This window comes from Gasterosteus aculeatus, chromosome 18 (genome assembly GCF_964276395.1).
Source record: "Gasterosteus aculeatus chromosome 18, fGasAcu3.hap1.1, whole genome shotgun sequence".
NCBI classification, from domain to species: Eukaryota; Metazoa; Chordata; class Actinopteri; order Perciformes; family Gasterosteidae; genus Gasterosteus; species Gasterosteus aculeatus.
In genome coordinates, this window is record NC_135706.1 from 7974576 (window position 1) to 7987283 (window position 12708).

Consider the following 12708-nt stretch of genomic DNA (forward strand, 5'->3'; position numbering starts at 1 on the left):
TGGATTGAAGCTAGATTGCAAAAAAAAATCTAATTTTTCCGTATCTTTATTTGAGCCTGGTGGTGTGTTTGACAACGTGGCTGGAATTAAATCCGTATGATTCACTGTATGTGAGATAAACCACTGTGTGTGTGTGTGATTAATTCATGTGTTGATCTATGTGTGTATGTGTCAAGTAGATAAATCTTTGATGCAGCGTGTTTCGTGGTTGTGTGTGTACGTGCGTGTGATGTGATTTTGGCTTGTCAATCAGAGATGCGTGACACTGAGCTCTGATCTGAGTGACTGGCCCTGAACCATCGCACATCCGTCACATTAACATGCAGGTACAAACACGCTGCTGGCATTGACTGTGAGCACCGCAGGACGTAGCACACGGCTATATGTGTTGGTGGAAAAGCACAACGTATACATGGTACAAGAATTACTCTGTCTGTGACATCAACAACATTCGAATGTAAGAGAAAAGGCAAGCACAAGAATTTCAATACACGGGGCGTGTGTAATTGACAATAAAAATCTTTGTATGTTCTTACCCAAGTAGGTTAAGGTGGTTGAAAGGGAATTTGAATGAATCATTTGCTGATGTGGAAAATGAGCATGTGATTCGGCACTTCCGATTGAGACAAGTTTAAGATAATTACAGCAATAATAACAATCCAGATCAAGCAAAAGGTAAAGAGGAAAGTGTTAAGTCTCACCGTCATGTTTCCAGATGATTCTAATAGGAAGCTGAGCATGCAGTAGAAACTGGACCTCAGGAAGCTTAGGAAAACAAGGCCCAGATCGATAAATACTGAAGTTACCTTTTTAAAATGATTCCAATTTAACATGTCTGGATGGAAGTCCCTTGCACATAGAAATTACTGCACCAATCTGACAATCTTGTCCCTAGTTTTTCACTTTCGACATCACTTTGTGCAGAGACAATCTTTAGTTGCTCACATCAGATTATTCTAAGACATTTCTCTTCACGCCTGGCGGCAAAAGCGCTTAACTTTGCATGTTATCATTTCCTGCTTGTGCACTGACGGACTTCATCAAATAGGCTGAAGAAATTCACTCTTTTAATAACAATTAAAGATTAAACTGATGGTATCGGAGCATTCACTTTGATGCATTGTGGCATTTTTTTCTGTAAGAATCCTGTCATGTCTGAATTAAGCTCTTGCAAACATTTCCATTCCAGACACCTACACTATGTCTGCAAGACAAAGCACACATTTCTGTGCACACATAATGGACGACGCTGGAGCTCAAAATCACTTCAGCCACTGGGAACTTAAACTCTGTAATGAGGCCTTGTCCCACCGTGACCTTGTGACCTTGTTTAAAATGGTTTCAATCATCTCGCGAGGCTTTTTAAAAACAGTTCTCTTTTATGATTTCGTCTTTTCTCCGCAGAGCCTCCGCACCCCATCGCCCCGCCCCAGCTGCTGGGTGTCGGCCCCACATATCTGCTGATTCAGCTGAATGCTAACTCCATATTCGGAGATGGTCCCATTATACTGAAAGAGGTACGTTCAGTGAGAGACCCGGTATGCTTTATTTTGAAGCAGTCGTTGTTTGATGTGTACAAAATCTAAAGCGTGAACATTGCAATAAGCTGTTTACGGGCTGGACTTTTTCTTGACAGGGACCAGTAACTTCCTGGAGTCCTGTTGGTTGCCTGGTAGTTTGGAGGCAAAAACTAGAAAGGAACTGGAACTAAATATCAAACTATGCCTTTAACGTGGATCGCGGGTTTCAACTCGATGCTCGTCTCAAAGCTCATCACTGAATGCATTTGTAATAAATACTGACATTTAGATTACTAGCATGCAATCCGATGAACACTGAACCCCTCAAGTAACTGTCGTATGTAATATGCGATCATGTCCTTTTAGGTTGAGTACCGTATGACGTCGGGCAGCTGGACGGAGACTCACGCCGTGACCTCCCCCAACTACAAGTTATGGCATCTCGACCCGGACACCGAGTACGAGATCCGAGTCTTACTAACCCGACCAGGGGAGGGGGGGACGGGCAAAGCCGGACCCCCGCTCATCACCCGCACCAAATGCGCAGGTAGGACATCAGCACACGAAGGACACCTCCTCCCATCAACCCGCCTGTTTACTTTGTTTTGGTATCTGCATTTTAACTGGCGCGAGTGATATTTAGACAATGAGCAGGCGGGAAGGGGGGGGGGGTGTCGATGTGTCGGGAGGAAAGGAACGGCAGAGGAAAGGCGGCGAGAGCGTTGAGCCGGCCTGTGGTCGCTCGGTGATGAGAGAGAAACAGTGATGCAAATACGGAAGGCTCCCTCCACCTTTCTCACGTTTCATCCTGCTTCTTCCTTCGGTTCTCTCCCTTGATTGCTGATTTCTCGCGGCCTCCCTCCCTCTCTCGCGTACCTTCTGCGCATCTCTTTTTTTCTACTTCCTCGCGTGTCACCGTGCCTTCTTTCTGATTGCCTCTCCCTCCCAAATGCTTTCTCTTTCTTGTGTTCAATAGACTGCAGGCAGAAACACTGTCTGACATTTGTAGAAATAAACGACCGAAATATAACAACACCGCTTGCCCGCGGGAGGGGAGGAGCTATCGGGAGGCGGCTGATATGCAAGAGAAAGAGACAGAAAGAAAGAAAAAGCAGTGAGCTTGAATGAGAGACAGAATCAAGGAGTGATGGAGAAATGATTAAAAACAATACGGCTGGAAAAGAGAGCAGAGAATAGAAGCGGTGGGGAGGGGGGGGGGGGGGGGGGGGGGGGGGCGAGAGAATGATGAAACTGGAGAATGAAAATGAAAGAGAAATGAAAACTCATAACCACAGGGCCTGACCGATGTCTGCCAACCTGTGTGTGAGAGTGTGTGTGTTTATTGGCAGAGAGGAAGTCATAGACTTGATCAGGCGCCTCGTGTATTGAACAGTTTCCCGTTTGACAGGAAAAGGAAATGAATCTTCCTCACGCAGTCAAAGACAGTAGCTCGTTATGAGCCACGTAATGTGTTCACATCAGACCAAAGCAGAGAGATGCCTTCATGAGTTTAGTGCATTGCCACAAACCATCCTCTGTATCTGAACGTCTGTCTCGGGAGGAGACAGTCTTTTCTCCTCCGTGATCTCCATCTCTTCGGGCCCTCGCACTGGAGCGAGTGTCCTGACGAAGCGCTCTTCGCTTGATGCCGCTGGATGTTGCTCTGCACAATCGGCATTGCCGCGCGCCGGACCGGTTGCAGTTTCCGCTGGTTGCCTAGCAACCTCGCAGGGGCAACAACCAGCCAAGAGATTATAGATTAATAACGTTTGTTACACTTTGGCTTTTGTACGGATCGACAAAACAATACACGACTTCTATTCTATTTACTCCGTTTATGCCAACTGACATCTCATACAACCATTGACCAAATCGCACCTGTGTATGTTCACAAAAAAACAAATTGTTCGCATAGTTCGTTCTTTTTCTATGTTGTAAAGTGTAAAAACACTCGTTTGCATAATTGAGAGTACATAAAATGCAAACGCTGAATACAATGCTCTACAAATTTGACACAGTTCCTTAAACTTTGATTACGGCCATTCAAACTCCCACACACAGCTGTATCCATACAAATAATAGCACACACGCACGCAAGCACATACCTGGAGACTTGTGTGTGTGTGTATTTGTTGACACACAAAAGGTAGGAATGTTATTTAAATGTTAATGATTCCTTTGCTTTTTCTGTTTGGTTAGGTTTGTCTCATCCCACCACCTGTAGTTCACTGAATATTTAGTTCAGCGCACACACGCTCGCACTGGGAAATGTGTGCACCAAGACCAGGCCTGAGCCCAAGCGAGGCAGCGTGTTTATTAAAAAAATACTAAAGTTGATGCAAGTCACACACACACGGCAGAGCAATTGATATGATAAGACCTACTGTCTTCCCTTTTCTCCTTTCATGTCTTCTTCTTCACTTTTCCCCTTCTACCTCCTTCCCAAGCTCCCCCTGTCTTCCCTTCCCTCCACCCACCTCTTCATTTTTCTTCAGTGGTGATTCATTGCTCTTTTCAGAAAGGTGAAAAATAATCAACTTCAATTGAGTGTGTGTGTGGGTGTGTGAGAAAGAGTGTGAGACAGAAGTAGGTGATAAAGTAGCTTTTAATCCAAATCCTGTATTTTCCGCTGAAAACCCCTTGGTCATGCCAGGTTACACACCCACACACACCAACACAAACCCACGGACTCACACTGAGAGGCGTGAGCACGCACAGGAGGGACACACTTAGCAGCATCGAGACGGGGTGCAAACACACACGCACACACACACAGTTGAGAGTATTTCTCGTATGTTGCACAAACTCAGCATCGCTTGGATTAATGGAAGAATGGAATCACAAAACACACATTCCCAGACACACACGGGCAACTGTTATAGCAATAACGCACAATATATCGCATGTACTCTTTTCATATATGTGCAGACGCACGCACACTGTCAGCAGCTTGAAGGGTCAAGCCCTTGAAACGGCAGCCGAGAGACATCGTGTTCATGAAACATGTTGATGTTTTGAATCTTTTAATAGTCACGTGCAAATTAGGAGACCCGGGAAGAACGATTCTCCCTGATTGTGTCCTCCCCCCCCAAAGAAAAGCTGTGCATAAAAGCTATATAATAATATATGAGAACAATATTTGTCATTTGTGAGGCGCCACACATCCGCTACTTAGATCCCCCTCTCATATCACCAGAAGTTTGTCTAATGAATATAAAGCGCTTGTCACCTCGTTCATGTCTTCTTCTGAGCTCGTTGATCTCTGACCACCCGACTGATAATCCCGCCACTTGGCTTTTTCGTCGGCCAATCACAATCGATTCCGCGTAGCTCATACACAGTGCAAATTGAATGAAAGCTGCTGCGTAACTTTGAACCTTTCATGTGCTTAAATGCGGCCCAGAGACACGCCGAGAGAAAATGAGAGTACGAGAGACGGGGTTTCATTTGTCTTCCTCGTGACAGCAGAAGGATTACCACGAACTAATTGGACAGATTAACTCGGATTTAGCTGCATCTCCTGTCAACCTTTTCTGCCCCCCACTCTCCCTCCCAACCTCTTTCATTCTCTGCCTTTCTTCAACCTTCCTCCTCCTCTGTGGTCTTTTAACTGTATATTTGTGGGCTTTTTTTATATTTTTATATTTCATTCTACTTTCATTTCCCTTTGTTTTCCGTTCTTTAATTCCAACCTCTGGATTCCGCTGATATGAAGCTCGCCGTCCTCGGCGTTATTGTCAGAGTTTGCGGGCATTGTTGTTGTTTTTTCAAAGCTTCCGTCTGTGGAGAACAAAGCCTTTTTAGTTCCAACATGAATCCAGCTCTTTGCGTGTCTACCCGAGGAGGGGAAAGGGACAAGGCGCCCTCTGTGGTTTACTGTTGGACCTGGTCCCGCTTCACTCTGGCCACCTTCCAAACTAGTTATCGTCTCTCCCCGTTCCTCCTCTCCGCCTCTTTCTTCCCCTCTCGCATCTCTCTCTCTCTCTTCCGTTTCTCTCTCTGCTCTAAAAAGAGCAAATGGGTCCCTGCAGCACCGGTTTCATTTTTCCACGCGTCGCTTTGTCTTTACACTTTTCCTCACTCGGTTTCTATGTTACTCTCTTTGCCCTCCTGTCGTTTTCTTGTGTTGTATTTGTTTCGTATTCTCTCATCGTCTCTCCTCCCACCTTTTGCTCCCCACTGCCTTTCACGTATGCAGCAATGTTTTTTGAGCCGAGGCAGGGATGGAGTTTTGAAATGCAAGTGTGTGTGTGTGTGTGTGTGTGTGTGTGTGTGTGTGTGTGACAGGCAGCCAGTCATACATTTAGTTTTAATGCCGTGTCTCCCTGTGAAGCAGCGTTGGGATCAAGAAACCCTGAAATCAATACGATTTATTGCACTGACCTAACTCTGTGTTTGTGTGTGTGTGCGTGTCTGTGTGTGTCCTAATAGCAAAGTTTATGGGGAGGATTGCAAGTATTGATTTAAACCGGACAGACAGACAAACAGACAGAGGAAGACAAACTGGCAGAAGGACAGACAGGAGGAGGCCGAGTGGGGGAGAGAGACGGACAGAGAAAGCACGCTCTATTTAAATGTCAACCCTCCAATAACAGTTGACAATGAAATGCCCTGACCCTCCAGCTGCTAGAGCACACATAAACACACACACAGAATCACACACGCACACACACAATAACAATAACATTTGCACAAAACACCATTACCTTCCCGTGTGTCTTCACAACCTTTCTTTCCTTCTCATTTTCTCTCATATGTCTGTGCATCTCTTTATTAGTGAGCAATTTACATCTAAATGACTGAACAACGTCAACATGTTTGTATTTCACTTACAGCTGTGTGTGTGTGTGTGTGTGTGTGTGTGTGCGTGTGTTTGTCCTTGACAATGCATTGTTATTATGAGAAGAACACACCTATACGTGCTCTGCACAGATTTAATCTTGATTTTTGTCACATCCTGCAGCGCACACACACACACACACACACACACACACACACACACACACTCCCTTGTGTGTATTAGGGTAATAATCAAGTGTGAGATTGTCCATGCGTGCGTGTGTGTGTGTGTGTGTGTGTGTGTGTGTGTGTGTGAGTGACGGGCAGATAATAGGTTGTCAGAAGCGACAAGTTTGTGTCCTTGTGTTGTCTCCTCTGAGAGAGGAAGACCCAGAGAAAAACCGAGAGCGAGACACGGAGGGGATGGGGAGAGACTTGCCTCTCTATTTAAGGGGAGCTGTGTTTATTAAAACAATCCTGGGAGGACATAAGGAAGCAAGCGACTTCCTGAGAGAGCGAGGAGGAAGCAGCACCAACAGGTGACGGAACAATAGGCACAACTTTCAATTAGATTTGTTCCGGTGGTCCAGTGGTAGAATCCACTTGCCTCTGGGGATTTACACAGCTAATTTGGGAGATCAGTGTTGGAGTTAACTTTGAAATAGTCATAAATATTTGTACTATTTCCTTTAAACACATGCAGCTGATCGGTAAAGTAAGTCAAATCTCATGAGGATGTAGAGCCTGATGTGAGCTGGGGAGGAGCAGATGGGCAAAGGGTTTGTGTTTGCAGGTTTTGCCTTTGAATGTGTGTGTGTGTGTGTGTCTGTAGAGGTGGGTAGGTGGGTTCTGGAGGCCTATTGATCCAGATAAATGAGCCATTTAGAGTAATTAAAGCCCTGGGCAGGCTGAAGAGAAGGTGGATTATATTGACAATACCCGCTCTGATATCACATAAAAGAGGTGCCTCTTAGAAGTTATTTGAGAAATGCTTTAATGGCAGCGGAGAAAAAGTTGACTCAGCATCGTCGCTCTTTCTTTGGCGAGGCGAAGCACAATTGCCTCTCACACCGACTGTACGCGATAATTTAAGTAAACATTTGTAATTTCTGTACTTTCACATTTCCGTGAGTCATCTTAGAGCATCGTACCCGTCGGGCAGAATGCGGCGCCCCAACGCTCACGCCTTCTGCCGGGCTTTACTGACGCAACTCTCGGTGTTCTTCCCTCTGCCCCCGGCGCAGAACCCATGCGGACTCCTAAGCGTCTGAAGATCGCGGAGACCAGGTCCCGTCTGATAGCGGTGGACTGGGAGTCGCTGGGTTACAACATCACGCGCTGTCACACCTTCAACGTCACCATCTGCTACCACTACATGACTGCCAACAACCGCAGCAAGGCCGGCTGCTTGGACATGGACCCCAAAGGTAGGGCTCACCTCGACTGATGGCACGGGCTTTGCTTCGTCCATTTATTCCTTGTTTATTTCTTTTCTTTTACTTTGTATTCTCAGCGCCGCGCCACCTGGTGGGAAACCTGCCCCCCTACACCAACGTCAGCCTGAAGATGATTCTGACCAATCCGGAGGGAAGGAAAGAGAGCGACGAGACCGTCATACAGACCGACGAAGATGGTATGAGACGCAAATCACACTTTTTATTCCCGTGTGCTGCTTCAGTCGCATCATTCGTATCTTTATGTATGTGTTGCATGACTGTTGACATACCAATTTAGCACACGCACACCAAAACCTGTGTAATGTCATTATTGTTTCTAAAAAAGTTTGTGTTTTTCCTTTTTTGCTCAAACATAAATTCAAACTTTAGTATTCAAAATGTCATCTGATTCACTTCCACTTCCACTTCCTTTAGGGGAAAGCATGAAAGGCTTCTAATGCTGCGGTGCTTAGATTTTCTTAGTTACTCTGACAATTAAGGGGACACAAAGGGCCACTGGGAGCAAATGCAAAGGCTCAGATGTACCTTTTGTTGCTGTTGTTTTCTGGGAAAGCCACATTATAATTAAATAGACTCTTGAACTATAACTTAAGATACACATGAACAGGTTTCAGATTGCTGTTTGCTTCCATGCTGTTGTAATGCATTTACAAGAGACGCCTTCACCTTCTTCTGCAGTGATTTTTATGAACATTTCATTGTTTTGTCCGTGTGCGTTAACAGTCCCAGGCTCAGTTCCCAGTCAGTCACTAAGAGCCACTCCATTTGAAGACCGAATTCTTCTTTACTGGAAGGAGCCAGCTGAGCCCAACGGAGTCCTCATGCAATACGAGGTACCCTAAGCCGAAGCATCGGGAGCAGCGACGGGTGGAGGTCTGAAAATGTTCAGTTCTGATTCGTGTCTCTCTGCTGCCCGACCTCAGATCAGCTACAGCGGCGTGCGCTCCTTTGACCCTTCGGTGCCTCTCCAGCGGCCGGGGTCCACCACGCTGGCCTCCAACGCCACACACCACCTCTTTTCCCAGCTCCACCCGGGCGTCACGTACCAGCTCTCCATACGCGCGTCCACCTCCAAAGGGTTCGGCACCGCGGCCACACTCAACGTGACGACTAATATTTCAGGTAGAAGACAAACCACTTTCTTTTTCGGCGTCATGTTTAATGTCAGCAGACGCTAATACGGACTCCTGCTCTCCTCAGCACCGACAATAGATGAGTACGACGGGACGGAGGCCTTTCTGAATGAAACGGCCACAACCATCACTATCCTGCTCAAACCTGCCCAGGCCAAGGGAGCTCCTATAAGGTACGGTGACGTGTCCAGTGCAGTTCAAATATCCTGACAACCAAGAGTTATTTATTAATGTGTTTGAATGACCCTTCTTCTCTTCGACAGTGCCTACCAGATTGTGGTCGAGGAAGTGAATCCTCGGCGGACGCGTCGTCAGGCTTCCACCGACTGTTTTGAGGTGATATAAATCTCTTTAATTAATCTCATGCCATTAGCGAGCCATGCGTTTACAGCCTTAATGGGGTGTATTTATTCTTTATGTATCTGTTTGCTGTGTTACACACTCAGACAAATACATCTCAGACTAAGTCACCATTTGCCTCTGTAGACCATCGGACATTTAGAGCCCAACTCGTATAAAGTGGACCTTATTATGTTGATTTGTAGTCAGATTATTTTATCGTAAATATATCTTTTTTCTCAGGTCCCAGTTTCCTACCACAGTGCGTCTAGCGGTGGATCTCCGTATTATTATGCCGCCCAGCTGTCCCCCAGCAACCTGCCCGAGCCGCTCCCCTTCACGGTTGGAGACAACAAGACGTATCAGGCAAGACTTTTTTCATCCGAGCAACAGATTATGTGCATAGAGCAGCACAAATGTCAGGTGAACGCAAAATAGATGGAAATTATATTAAACTTGTAGCGTAAAATGCTGAAGAATAGGGAGGTGAAATACACTCAGAGGAAATATAAAGTTACAGACAACAGGAAATTATGTTGGAGCTGCCTTGATCTTAAAAGTCTTAACCATATTATATGTGCCAGAATTTATGCATTTTTAGCATTTTATGAGAAAATTGTGTACTAGTAAACAACTTTGCTAAAGGTTCCTGCATCCTGGATAAACACAAATATAATACAATGAACAAAACATTTATGCCAGATTCAATTGAATTTTTTCTAAGAAAAAAAAAAGGAAAAAAAAATTCTAAAGGCACTGTTCAACATTTTGGGAAACATGCTTATTTGTTTAATTAGATAATAAACTTGAAAATGAAATGTTCATAACGAGCACAGATAATGAGTGGCATCAATCTGCTCATTTAACTGATTGCAAGAAATATAAAAAGCATATTTCCCAAAAATGAGATAATAACATATCATGAAACAGAGACAAACAAAATAATCCATCTCTGTCTGGTCTCCTATAAAGTCCTCTTAATTTCTTTTAATCTCCAGGGTTTCTGGAATCCTCCTCTGGCCCCGAGAAAGAACTACAACATCTACCTTCAGGCTGTCAGCAGCACGGAGAGGGTGTGTAAATATGTGGGAAGAAGCACTACACACACAGGGAACCTGCTTGCTGCTATGAACAAATATACTGCATGTACACATTCAAAGGGACACTGGAACCACATCACAGCTTTGACTAAGCAGTTATGACTTCTGATATGTGTGCGTGTGCTGTAGATGCATATGTGCACAGTCACAGTGTCTTTGTTAACGCTGTGGTGTGTTGTGTGTACGAAGGACTGTTGCTCTTAATGTGTCTCTTTTTTTTCTTTAGGAAACTAAGACGCAGTGTCTGAGGCTTGCTACTAAAGGTAAGAACTGTCCCTTTACACTTTTACACGTATTTATTTATTTCAGAACATCACAGAATATATCTATATATACTGTTGGTATTAAACTATGCTCATCTTATGTTGTGAAGATATGTTGTTTTCCATTATTGATTGTTCATAATGCGAACTTTTTTTAATATGACTGATGTACTGATTGTGTTTCTAGTTGTTTTATTCTAGTTGAGTATTAGATGGGACGATATGAATTAACACAAGATAATGTTTTGCGTGTTGGACGGAGTAAACATGTTCACGTTAAGTATTTGTGTGCACATTCAGCATGAGCACGCAGTCTAAATGTCGTGTTTTTACCAGCAGCCATATGCTGATAGATTATCAGTCCGGTTTAATCCTTTTGCAACCACACACAAACGCGCACACACATACACAAATGCACTCACGCTGTTTTGAGGAAAGATTTGTTGAAATGCAGCTGATGGACCAAAGTGAGATGTAGGATAAACAGAAAAATACATTATCATGTTTTCCATGAAATTGACAATCCTGGTGATGTTGAGCTTCAAAGAACAGTGAGGTCATTTAAGTGTTTATTTTATTATTTATATAATAGTTAGTTATTAAGTAACGCACAACCACAAAGCACTCAGAGGTGAAAACAAAAAGAGGTTCCATCAAAAAACTAAACAGCCCGATCGATTGTGAAGAGCTGCTGTTTTGTTTTTCGGCTCGGAAAATGATTGATACGAGTAGTAGATTTTCTCTCAATCGACTCAATATTTAATTGACCATTCCTTTTAGCTCTGCTGTCACCATTCATGATCAGACGGCAATAATGTATGAACAGGAGACTGATTAATGATTATAGTCAATATAAGCGTTTGATTTGAATATGTAAACCTCAGACTCTGTATTCTACTGCGTTGACAATTTAAGATGATATGCGAGGGATAAAAAGCCATTATAAAGAGGATGTCACAATACAGAAGTCATCACGATACTATAATGTTGTGCTTGCAAGTTACCGTAGCCCTATTGCATTATGGGTGCTACGGGGGGGGGGTGAAATTACTTTCTGTACTCAAACGAGGGTCATTGTTTTGACCTTGCATTGCTAAAGGAGCCCGAAAGCGCAGTAAAAGTGACATAATTTGCTGCGCAATCAGCCGTAATTATAGAATGAATCATCATGGCTGATTGATTTCTGTATCTTTATAAAGACCCATTAAGGGACCGACACTGTAAAGTAGCTCGGCGCATGAATAGTGTGGCGCGCGGCATTGTTCCATGCAATGTTCGTATGAAACGGAAAAAACAACTACGTTTTGAAAGAACAAGAACCAGGTTGAAAAGAACCGGTATCGCGTGGATCCCGTGGGACGGATCACAGGGGGGGTTGTATGAGGTGTCTGAAACTAGAGAACGCGCTGGTGGTTACCGTGTTTCCAGAGTGAGAGTCCTCCACCAGGTTTGCCGGCGGTTGCGTTTACTAGAACCGGTCGGTCACGCAGCCGAAGGCTGCTGGAGACGACGCCACCCGTACCAGGTCTTTTTTTTAAATAAGGCAGAAAGACAGTCTAATGGACAGAGAGGTCAGAGGAGCGTCGCCTCCTTTCTCCCGGCATCCTTCTGCATGCGTGCATTCAGCCGTGCATGCGGGAGGGAGGATTAAGCGAGGGTGGCCCTATTAGGTCATCGGGGGTATTGTGTTCTCATTGCTGCCTCGGGGGTTTTCGTGTGTGTGTGTGTGTTTTTAACTATGTGGCTGAGTTGTGGATGTTAGGGTACTGACCTGGATAATTTTTTTACAGACATTAAAAGCTACCGCCGACATTATGAGGTCGGGTCTTGGGAGTCTTTTAAAGATTTTTTTTCTTTTCTTTTTTTTGTCAAGTCTTGTTTTGACAGATCCTGATCTAAAATAGGTGAAACCAGTATGTGTATAGTCATAAATGCAACATGAGTTTGAGGTAAAACCACCCTTGTTTCACATACAAACAATGCATTGCTATTCAGGACATTTGACCTCAACAGCTCAGCCAATACTGGATTTTTTAAAACGGATGAGGATGCTACCCAATCGTATTTTCACAAACTTAAACACTTTTTTTTTTCTTTTCATAACTCTAACATTAGTA

The 12708-nt window shown here is 44.3% G+C and overlaps 1 protein-coding gene across 1 annotated transcript in view; it reads left to right on the plus strand.

Annotated features, from left to right (window-relative positions):
* The window catches only part of ptprk (protein tyrosine phosphatase receptor type K), a gene marked incomplete in the record, with an annotated part of 84801 nt that overhangs the window by 49816 nt on the left and 22277 nt on the right, over positions 1–12708 (plus strand). The window contains 11 exon segments of the mRNA XM_078093080.1: positions 1405–1517; positions 1887–2067; positions 7544–7726; positions 7813–7932; positions 8480–8589; positions 8680–8878; positions 8957–9062; positions 9153–9225; positions 9472–9594; positions 10227–10301; positions 10555–10591. Coding sequence (XP_077949206.1) covers positions 1405–1517; positions 1887–2067; positions 7544–7726; positions 7813–7932; positions 8480–8589; positions 8680–8878; positions 8957–9062; positions 9153–9225; positions 9472–9594; positions 10227–10301; positions 10555–10591 — 1320 coding nt within the window.